The following is an 11,642-nucleotide window of genomic DNA, read 5'->3' on the forward strand; positions in this document are numbered from 1 at the left end:
CTTACTTGGAGAAATGCTGTGGAGCAGCGGACATGAAAAGCAGCCCTTTAGCCTGACTGGTACAGGCCGATTAAGATTCCTATCTAAGCTAATCCAATTTGCACAAGTTCAGCCCTTACCCTTGTGAAACTTTCCTATCCATGCCTATTGGGTCCCCACCCCAATAAATCTTTTCCCCTCACTTTAAGCCTATGTATGTCTTGTAGTTGATTCCCAACCCTGGGAAAAAGACTATGTGCATTGACCCTATCTGCTCCACTCATGATTTTATACACCACTGTCAGATCACCACCAGTTCTCCTGTGTTCCAAAGACAGAAGTCCCAACATGCTTAACCTCTCTCCGTAACCTATTCAAACTTCAGGGTAAGTTTTTTATCAAACTACATATTTGTCACCGTTTACAAACCCGAGATTCATTTTCTTGTGGGCATACTCAGCAAATCCAAGAAACACAATAGAATCAATGAAAGACCACATCCAAAAGGATAGAAAAACAGCCAATGTATGAAAGGCAACAAAATATGCAAATACAAAGGGGAAAAAAGAAATCTCGAGATCATGAGATGATGAGTCCTGAAAGTGAGTCATCGGCTGTGGGAGTTGTTCAGTGATTGGGTCAATGAGTGAAGTTGAGTAAAGTTATCCCCTTTGGTTCAAGAGCCAATTTTGTAGGCTATTCCGTACCGGGGAACTGGTGTTTCCATACCAGGCTATGGGAGTTTGTGAAAGTTCCTCCATGTTTTGATGGTTAAAGCAAGCAAGAAGTCATTGAACTCATCTGGGAGCGAAGCCTTGTCACGTACTGTATGTCACTTGGTTTCACTTCGCTTGAATAGTATTTCAGAATTCTTCTTTGATTCAGTCAATGACAGTGCTGTTGTCAGCGAGTTTAAATATGGGATTGGAGATGTGCTTAGTCTTACAGTCAGATGTAGAGCAGGGTCCTTGTGGTGCACCTTTGCTGATGTAGTTTTTGGAGGAGATGTTATTGCTAATCTGAAGTGCTGGGGTTAGCCAGTGAGGAAATTGAGTATCTAATTGCACAAGTGAGTACTCGGGCCAAGGTCTTGAAGCTTTTTGATTAGTTTAAAAAAGATGATGGTATTGATTGCTGAGCTATAGTCGATAAAGAACATCCTGATGGAAGCATCTGTGTCCAGATGTTCCTGGGTTGAGTGGACAGCCAATGAGATGATACCTCCTGTGGGCCTGTAGTGCCAGTAGGCAAGCTGGAGTGGATCCAAGTTGCTTCTCAAGCAGGAGTTGATGTGTTTCATCATCAACCTCCAAAACACTTTATCACTGTGGATACTAGTACTGCTGGACAATAGTCATTGAGCAGGTTACCACGTTCTTCTTGGGCTTCACTATAATTGAAGTCTGCTTAAAGCAAGTGAGTACTTCAAGTTGCCAAAATGAGAGATTAAAGATATTAGTGAACACTCCAGTGAATTGACCAGCACAGGTCTTTAGTACTTGGCCAGGTACCCCATCTGGGCCAGATGCTTTCTGTAGGATCTTTTTCTGTGGGTTCACTGTCCTGAATGATGCTCTCTTTCATGGTCGTCTTAGAAGTGTGGTTGCGAATTAGCACACTTCTTCTGCAACTGAAAGCCAAGCACGTTAGCACCTAGACTGAAGTTGTGTTTGCAAAGCCAGTTCCGAAGGAGCTTATGTAACTGCATGGTGGAAGAAACCTGTGCTGCCTTCAACCCAGACTGAAACGTTTATGTCCAGAAGATGAATTTGTTTGCTTTGAGCTGCATTTCTTTCGATAGAGAATTATATGCCATACACAATTAGTGACAGGCCTCAGGAATGTACTTGACTGCTTCTCGTTGGTAGTCAGTATAGCAGAGATTAGAATCCAGAATAAAAACAAGGAATGCTGAAAAGTTAACCAAATAGGAAGGACTTCAGCTTGAAGCACTCACTGTTGCTTTTACACAGGTGCTGCCTGACCAGTCTTGTTTGTTTTAGAAACATAGAAAACCTACAGTACAATACAGGCCCTTAGCCTATAGCCCTCTATTTTTCCAAGCTCCATGTACCTATCCAGGAGTCTCTTAAAAGACCCTATCGTTTTGGCTGCCGCCAGCAGCCCATTCCACACACAAACAAACTTACCCCTGAGATCTCCTCTGTACCTAATTTTATTTCAAGTTTTGAGTAACTTAAATGCTGAATTACTGTTGCTCAGTCTGGTCCTGCCCCACAGTGTAAGAAGAAGAGAATTCTTCATTGGATTTTCTCGGGCCGTTTATTGTGTGATAAGAGTGTGGTTACAAACATCTGCCATCGATGTACATTTGAGGACAGGACCTGAACAGGTGGTCAGTTCCTTTATAAAGAGAGACAACTTTGTGACTGAGATGCCAGATGAGCTCAAAGCTTTCTATGCTCACTTTGACCTACAGAACATGAAGGTATCTTCAGAAACTCCCACTGCTCCCACAGAAAGCATTTGTGCCATGTGGTGTGTACCTGACTGAGTACTGAAGACCCTTGCGAATCAGCTGACTGGAGTGTTTACTGACATCTTTAACCTCACACTGAAGCATTCTGAGGTACCCAGCTGCTTCACACACCGGTGCCCAAGAAGCAGGTGGTAACCTAGCTCAATGCCTATCGTCCAGCCTCACTTGTATCCAATGTGATGAAGTGCTTTGAGAAGTTGGCCATGAAATAGATCAACTCCTGCCTCAGAAGTGGCTTGGATCCACTTCAGTTTGCCTACAGGATAACAGCAGATTGCATTTTGTTGGCCCTTCACTCCGCTCTAGAACATCTGGAGAGAGAAGTTGCATACATCAGGATGCTCTTCATTGAATAGAGCTCAGCATTCCCTCGAAACTAAGACCTAGGCCTTCATACTTCCTAGTGCAATTGGATCCTCAATTTCCTCACTTGCAGACTCAGATCAGTTTGCATTGGCAATAACATCTCCTCCACAATCACCATCGCAACAGGTGCACCACAAGGCCTGTTCTGCTTATGACTGTGAGGCTAAGTACAGCTCCAATGGCATATCTAAGTTTACTGATGACACCACTGTTTTGGCCAAATCAAAGGTGGTGATGAGTTGGCACACAGGCGGGAATTTGAAAATCTGGATGAACAGGAACCTCCCGCAACATTAGCAAAACCTAAGAGCTGATTATTGACCAGAGGAGGAAGAAATCGGAGGTCCATGAGCTAGTACTCATTAGGGAATTAGAGGAAGACCGTAAGTCATGGGAGTAGAATTAGGCCATTTGGCCCATTGACTAAATCAAGGCTGATTTATTATCCCTCAACCCTATTTCCCTGTCTTGCCCCATAATCTTTGACGCACTTACTAATTGGAGCTTTTCAACCTTTATAGCTTGCAGTTTCTCAAGTCTACCATACAAGGATTTGATTTCATTTTTTACTAAAAGAGTCACCCCACTCACTGTGCCGTCCTGCCTACCTGCCTGTCCTTTCGATACAATTTGTATCCTTGGATGTTAAGGATACAATCTGCCAATCTTTTAACTTCACTACAAAAATTATCTGTTTTGTTCTGTATACTGCAGGCACAGAGGATGTGTGAGTCAGTGACTTTAAATTCCTTGGCATTATCATTTCAGAGGATTTGTTCTGGGAGCAGCTCGTAAATGCCATTACAAAGAGGGCACAGCAGTACCTCTGCTTTGTGCAGATTTGTCATGTCATCTAAAACTGTGAGAACCATCTATAGATGCGCAGTCGAGAGTATTGTGACTGTTTGGATCACAGCTTGGCATGGAAACACAAATGCCCAAAAACGGAAAACCCTACAAAAAGTCAGGAGTACAGTCCAGTCTATCACAGGAAAAACACTCCCTGCCATTGTGTACATACACGAGGAGTGCCACCGTGAGAAAACAGCATCCATCGTCGAGGATCCCTGGTGCCCTTCTCGCTGCTGCTACCAGGAAGCAGCGAAAGGAGCCTTGGGTCCCACATGACCAGGAACAGTTGTTATTCTCCAAAAGTCAGGCTCCTGAACCAGTGTAGATAATTTCACTCAACCTGTGGACTCACTTTCAAGGACTCGTGATCTCAGGGTTGTTTATTTCCTCATTTATTGATTTTCTTTTTGTATTTGCAGTTCGTCTTTTGTACATTGGTTGTCAGTCTTTGTGTTTCACTGATTCTATTGGATTTCTTTGTTCTACTGTGAATGCCTGCAAGAAAATGAATCTCAGTGTAATAGATCTGACATGTACACACTTGGATAAATTATTTTGACTTTGGACTTTGAAAATTGCCCCAAATACTAGGGTCTTTGGTCAGTGCTGAAGTCCTTCCTTTTAACATAGGTCACAACAGTAAAAAAAAACCCACAGGCATTTCAGAAAAAAATACCTTATTAATTTTATGTAATTGGGAATTTAATTTGGTGATTCCTGCAGTTGAAGAGGATATCAGTGATAAAAATTCTGGGATAAAAAAGGGATTAATGTGAAAGGATGGTGGATGGTTTGTTTGGACTTGATGGACCAAATAACCTGTTTCTGTGCTGAGTTACTCTGACCACCAGCTATAACGTAATAACACAAAAAACCTACCACTTTCTGTTTCAGAAATGACCACCTTTGCAATCGAAATAGGCCAACCAAGTTCGGCCTTGGTTACTTGCCCAATATTGAGCAATTCCACATTCTTGGAAGCTGTCATGTGCAGCCTGGCAAAGCTGCAGGAAAAAGTATGTGTGCCCACTCAACTGGAAACAGAGGGTGATTCAGCATGATGTCAAAGGAAAAGAAATCTTCAGCTTGAAGAGTGGAGACGGTAGTAGAGTAGAGAGTGTTAGTCAGGTTTGGAAATACAGTTGCAACTTACCCAACACAGTTGTCTGTGATTACTGAGAATAAATCTCATGCTGTTTGGATAGTTCATTTAAGCTATTGAAATGTGCCATTTCTTATCCATGTTTTGTAAGTTAAAACCTTTTAAGAGATGAACGTCTGGACAATTTAAAGTATAGAACTTGGTTAGAATGAGGGAGCTATTATATCATTTATTGACAAGAGCAGAATAATGATGAAATGACTAGGACAGCAGTTCACAGAGCTAGACAACTGATCCACAGAGGCAGGATAAAATCCCAAGCTGCAGCTGGTTAATTGAAATTTTCATTAATATTTTAAAAAAATTAGTTATAAAGTACAAGTATAAATAACAGTGATTGTAAGACTTGCAGGATTGAAGTTGTCTAGGCTTGGTGTTTATGCCTTGGAGCATGGGAGAATGAAGGGTGACCTTACTGAAATGTTTAAGATTATGATGACATAATTTTGTAGCGTAGTGGTTAGCACAACACTTTACAGCCACTAGGAACCAGGTTTAACTCCTGCTGCTGCCTCTAAGGAGTTTATACGTTCTCCCCGTGACTCTGTCGGTTTTGTGCAAAGTTCAAAGACGTACCAGTTGGTAGGTTAATTGGTTATTGTGAGTTGCCCCGTGATTCGGCTAGGGTTGAATTGGGAGATTGCTAGGTGGTGTAGCTCAAGGGTCCTCTGTGTGGAATCTAAATAAATAAATTTATAGACATGGTGGATGGTGAGAGTCTTTTCACCAGCGTAGGAGAGTCCAAAACTTTGAGGCATAGACTTAGGGTGAGAAGGGAAAGATTTAAAAAGAGCCCAAAGAGCTCCCTTTCCCACACAGAGGTGTGGAATGAGTTGTCAGAGGACGTGGGTGAGGCAGGTACAATAGTATCATTTAAGGAGCACTTGGCTAGGCACATCGGGGGGTGGGACAAAGGGTGGGCACCACTGTTGGCAAGGACTGAGTGGAACAAAAGGCCTGTATCCATGCTCTTTTGCTCTATGACACTGATCTAAAATCTGTTTTGTGGATTACCTTAAATAAGTGTCTGTTGTATGTGACTCCAAACTTGGCTGTTAACTGACTTCTGAAATGCCTTAGAAATCACAATAACATGATACAACTGAGTGATTTCTAAGATATTTCAGAAGTTTTAGATTTCCCATTTCATTCTGTTGTATCCAGTTATTTTGAGTACTTGATTCATCATGTGGGGCAAATAGGAATGGGCAATAGAAGATGGCTGTTCCAGTGATGCCCATATCCTGTCAATCAATGGCATGGAATTTATTAATGTTCAGAAGGGACATGGAATTATTTCAAGCTATCACAAAATGCTGCAGTGACTGCTAATCCTGTTGTGAACACAGTTAATTCTTGTTAAATTATTTTTATCTCCCAGTTTAGGAAAAAGGTGCTGGATCAGGTATACTGTGGGTTGGAGGGTGTACTGCTGTCTGTTATCTGATGCATGCAGTGGAGCGTAATGTTTCCGCCTCTGTTGGCAAAGCCTGGTTGATCATTGGTTGACGTGAAAAGTCATGACAATTAAATAAGGTCATCAAGCAACAGCAGGAGTGAATCTGTCCTCCTGTGGTTGGTTTTGTTGAGCTTGGGTTTCTATTTGACCCAAAAGATGGAATTGGCTTTTTGTCAGTTTTATTTTGTCAAATTATCGTAATTAATTCTTTGTTCCAGTTTAAAACTTTCTGTAGCAGTAATGTATCACGTTTAATTGGTGATATCTGAGGTAGCTTTTTGCTCTGTGATGAAAACTACTTTGGGAACAAATTTTGCTCATGGCGAATTCCTTTATCTTTGTGCTTTCCGATGCTGGGAAACATTGGTAGGTTGTGTTCTGCATTAGAACCAAAGCAAGTATGTTGAATATCAGCCTAAAGCTGACTTTTGCTGTGAGCTCTGTGTTGTGTTACAAAGATTCCAACTTGCATCTTGTTGGGCTTGAAATTCTGCCCTGTGTTCGTTTAGGAAGAGAGACAACTTACACCGGAATATTACAAAACGTGGCTTTATTGCAGAATTCGTAACTGGCACAGCGAATCCACGGAGTCGCTGGAGAAGGCGTTCTGTTTTCCCCTTACAATCTGCTCTTATTTATACCCCTTTTCCCCCCAGCACAACCCCGCTACATATTAGGTAATATCGGGCACTTGTGTCCATCTTATTGGCCCGCAGCCATATGCTCACGAGTTACCTGTTTCTTTTGTTTACTGAATCGCGTGACACTAGTAGTTTCGATGTAGCGGGGTCCCCAGTTTCGCTCCCCCCTCCCTCGCATCCCGGCCTCCTAACATTATGTGTGTTACGTGAGCCACTCCTGACCTGTAATGGCAGTCTCGAATTAACCCCAACACTAATTAACCCCGACACAAATTAACCCCCGACACAAATTAACCCCAACACTCCCTCCCTTGGCCTCCCAGAGGCCACATCCCCACATCCCTTACAATCTTTTCCGCGGCTGCCGGGATCAGGCAGAGAGGTGAGCGTCCCCCGGCACTCTTTGGCGTGTCCTCCCTATTTGCTTATCCTGATTTGTCCGACCTAGGGTCACAAAATATGGGTAGGGGTTCCCTAAACATCCGCAATTTTTACAAGTAGCATGCAACATTTCAGAAAACTTATTCAATAACAAATTCACAATCCCCCCCTTGCCATGGTCCATGTCAGTCGGTGTCCTCCCATAGCGCGTCCGCTTTCCGGGAGGGCCGTGTCCTCCCCTTCCACCGGGAACAAGGGTGCCTGGTACGCCGGTGGAGGTCCATTCTTTCCAGTCAAGGCTCGATCTATAGTCCGGATGACTAGGGTCCTAATACAGGGTATGCAACAACAACCACACGTGATAAAGATAGCAATTTAAATAGACAGTCCTAGAGCCGACTGTCCCAGTAGGACCCCCCATTCCCCAAACGTACGTTTCAACCAATTCAGCACTGGGTTATTGACTCCTGATTGTTGCTTTAGCTCATTGGCCAGGGATCGCAATTTAGTCAAGCCCTTGGTTAGTGATCCGTCCGGGCCTGTATTGTTCGCTATGGTCATACAGCACATGTCACCAAACAGGGCGCACACTCCGCCCTTCTCTGCTAAGATCATATCTATGGCAATTCTGTTCTGCAGGGTCATTAGGGACGTCTGTGATAGCTGCTCGTGGACAGCTTCCGCGATGTCCCTGGTTAGATTAGCCAGCCTCTGAACGTTATAGTGTATCAGGTTGATCCGGTTGACATTTTTATTGGTCGTGATTGGGAATATGGCTGAAAAAAGTGGAAAGCTCTCAAAGCCTGCAGCTACCTCGTCTGCCAGTTTATATTCGTCCGGGATGTTTCTAGCCTGACCGATAGCATCGATCCATATCCCATCGGGGTTCCTTTCCCCCCTTTCAGTGAGCGCCCTCTTGTTCCTATACCACCTCCCGATTTCATCAGGGATTGGGTTGAGGGTGTAGTCCCCTGGATTCTTTGCCGCAATGAAAAGAGGTACATTTAGAGTGATCAGGGTGCAGGTCCCCTCCCAGTTTACAGGTAGCCAATTATATAGGACCCGTTTCCCACAGTACCACCAGAGGTCCGCTCTGCTGACAGTCAGCATGGTGGCGTTTTCGGTGCCAGTAAGACTGATCCAGGTAGAACACGCACTGTCAGGTAGGTTGCCCACTCTGTAGGGCTGATCCGACGGGGACAGGTTAGTAACGCAAGTGATGTTCCTGATCGGGTCCACCCTAAAGGCTGGTGGGGTCACATTGGCCGGGGCCATGGGGAAATAGGTTTCCCAGGACTTACACCCGGCAGAGGGGTTGGTTAGTGACATGAGTTCGAGGGCGCAACGGAAGGTGTCATTTCCTTCCTCGAAGGGGCTGGGACTCATGAGGAGTGTGGGTTTCCCCGTAGCACATACCCAGCAGTCCCCTATCGCTGCCTGGGTGGTGTATTGGACCACTCGGTCAACCCAGGCGTTTGCTTCCACGTACCCTGTCTCAATTGCAATATACTCCCGGGGAGTTATCTTATTCGTGTCCGAACTCTTTACCAGAACAGGGCTGGCTGTGGGACCCAATCCTGGGTCTGTGTGGGTTCCCAGATTGATCCGGATAATTCCCCATGGGTCTCGGCCTGTCACGTCCGCCCTTATGATCAGATAGAGCACGCCCCCCGCCCCATGCTCCCTGACCTCTGACCCGCGACGAGTGGAGCAGGTCTGTGACGACCATCCCTTCATACTAAAAGGGTTGTGTATTTCTTCCTTGAGTGTCAGGATTAACGGGTTCACTCCCTGCTTTCTTCCCCAAACAGAGCCCCTGTAAAGGCTCACCTTCCTCTTAAACTCATAGTAGGGTTTGGAGGACCCTCGATTGTTTGGCCTATTATCCAGCCAGGACTGGTCTGGGCCTGTCCACCACCATACATTTATCCATGCGCTACACTCCTTTACCCATGGGTTCGGGTATCCCAAGGTGAATGGACACATGTAGACATTATACCCAGTCCAGGCTTTCTTGTCGCCCCAACAGTTGATCACATCGCACAGGTCGAACTGGAATGTCCTACCTGTATGAGGGTCCGCATTAAGGATGATGTTCGCTCCGCACGCATCTCCTCCCCTTCCCGCTTCGGCCATCGGCGCCTTACCTAGGAGCATTACTCCTACCCATATCAGGGTTTTCCATGGCGTCATCTTCCTCGGCTTCCTCCTCCTCTATGTCGGAATCGGGATCAATCGGTCTTCCTTTCTTTGTCCTGGAGCAGTGCGAGAAATGGTGCCAGTTATTGTCCCCCTCCCTTCTTACCTTTTAATGCCCTGTTGGAGACCTCGGTGACAGGGTATGGACCATGCCACCGTTTTCCGTTCCAGGTGAGCTTCCCCGGGCCTCGGAGGAACACTTCCACTCCTACCTTGATGGTGTCCGACCCCTGCGGCTGCTCACTGTTAGTTTATTGAACTCGCACAGTTATCAATTTTACCATATTTCTAAAAACTCTCATATACTCTGTTACTCAACACACAAATGTCTGAGTTTTCGGTAACTCGAAATTGAAGTGCTCCATGGCTCCCTAGTACACAGAGAGGATCAAATGTGGGACGGTCGCCTTTCAAAACCTGACCTTCGCGTGGGAGATTTCTCCTCTTAACAACCAGTCTAAGGTAGGCGCCGTCAGTATCCCTGTGTACTACGGTGTCCCGCGACTTAATTCTCCTCACTCCTGAGACTTTTATGCCCATCGTGGGCGGCGGGTACCCTCACTCAGAAGACTTTTTCCACGGGCGGAGAATCTTCCTAAAAACAGATTAAGAGTTAGTACTTACCAGTCACGATTCTGCACCGGGAATGATCTCTCCCAGGGTAATTTGGGGTTGGTGAGGATCCGTCAGCAGACAAGATCTAACTCAGTGATTTAACTATCTAGTGGAAGTCTTTGATATAACAGGCACTTCCTGACCTTAGTCGAGCTTGCGGCCGCAAGTTGTCTGCCGTCGGACCCGCCAGCCTGTGTTGTCTCTCCCTCCCCACGTCGGGGTCACCAAATGTTGGGCTTGAAATTCTGCCCTGTGTTCGTTTAGGAAGAGAGACAACTTACACCGGAATATTACAAAACGTGGCTTTATTGCAGAATTCGTAACTGGCACAGCGAATCCACGGAGTCGCTGGAGAAGGCGTTCTGTTTTCCCCTTACAATCTGCTCTTATTTATACCCCTTTTCCCCCCAGCACAACCCCGCTACATATTAGGTAATATCGGGCACTTGTGTCCATCTTATTGGCCCGCAGCCATATGCTCACGAGTTACCTGTTTCTTTTGTTTACTGAATCGCGTGACACTAGTAGTTTCGATGTAGCGGGGTCCCCAGTTTCGCTCCCCCCTCCCTCGCATCCCGGCCTCCTAACATTATGTGTGTTACGTGAGCCACTCCTGACCTGTAATGGCAGTCTCGAATTAACCCCAACACTAATTAACCCCGACACAAATTAACCCCCGACACAAATTAACCCCAACAATCTGGTGTCCTAACTGTTAGTCCTTGTTTGTTTGGCAGGAACCCAGACAGGACATGCTGCTCCCTGCACTTGGGTGATGCAGGAGCTGGTTGCTCAACCAAAATCAGTTGAGAGTAAGTGAATGGTCAGTGAAACAAATTATTTTGCAGAGAGAAAATAGACGAGAGCTACGTGTTTTATACTAAAGGAAATTTTAACTACACAATGCCATCAGTGTTACCCACAGGCTGCGGAGTGATAAGTGAAAGTCAACTTCATTGTCACATGCACAGGTACAATGAAATACTTACTTTGCAGCAGCATCATTAAAAAAAACTTTAAATATAAGTGTACATGATTTTTAAAAGAAAGGCCACACAATTATCATTCGCCACCATTGTAGTGCGAAGTTGTCGTAGTGCTGATATGCTGAGGTAATTAGGGTTGTGCAGATTGGTTCAAGACCTGAATGGTTGAAGGGAAATGTTCTTCAACCTGCTGGTGTGGGACTTCAGGCTTCTGTACCCCCGCCTGGTGATTGCTGTGAGAAGATAGCACGGTCTGTATGGTGAATGGTATTTGTTTTGAGGCAGTACCTGCTGTAGATGCTTCTGATGGTGGAACTGATGCATGGCGTGAGGAATTTGAAATTGCAAGTCGTGACCAATGAGGGCGACAGGGCTGAATCTCCGTGGCAACAGGATGAGAGAGGAACAAATGCTGGAGCTTGGACCCAGTTGAAAGGCAGTAAGACATTGCTTGGCATAAACAGAGGCCGGCTATAAGGTGTCCATGACCTCCCCTCCCCCC

At 45.3% G+C, this 11,642-nt stretch overlaps 1 protein-coding gene across 2 annotated transcripts; it reads right to left on the bottom strand.

Annotated features, from left to right (window-relative positions):
* Nucleotides 1-6,854: 6,854 nt before the first annotated feature.
* LOC140742185 (uncharacterized) lies at nt 6,855-10,836 on the bottom strand. Of its 2 annotated transcripts, none has more exons than XM_073072966.1 (2): nt 10,164-10,836; nt 6,855-9,595 (listed from the first exon to the last, which is right to left on the bottom strand). In XM_073072966.1, exon 2 carries the CDS (start codon nt 9,531-9,533, stop codon nt 7,716-7,718), a length of 1,818 nt encoding a protein of 605 aa, XP_072929067.1. In that variant the 5' UTR covers nt 9,534-9,595; nt 10,164-10,836; the 3' UTR covers nt 6,855-7,715. The 2 variants fall into 2 exon arrangements, with proteins under 2 accessions (XP_072929067.1, XP_072929068.1); XM_073072967.1 differs by lacking the exon at nt 10,164-10,836 and adding an exon at nt 9,646-10,131.
* Between the last annotated feature and the right edge of the window lie 806 nt (nt 10,837-11,642).

The sequence above is a fragment of the Hemitrygon akajei genome, chromosome 20 (assembly GCF_048418815.1).
Source record: "Hemitrygon akajei chromosome 20, sHemAka1.3, whole genome shotgun sequence".
Lineage (NCBI taxonomy): Eukaryota > Metazoa > Chordata > Chondrichthyes > Myliobatiformes > Dasyatidae > Hemitrygon > Hemitrygon akajei.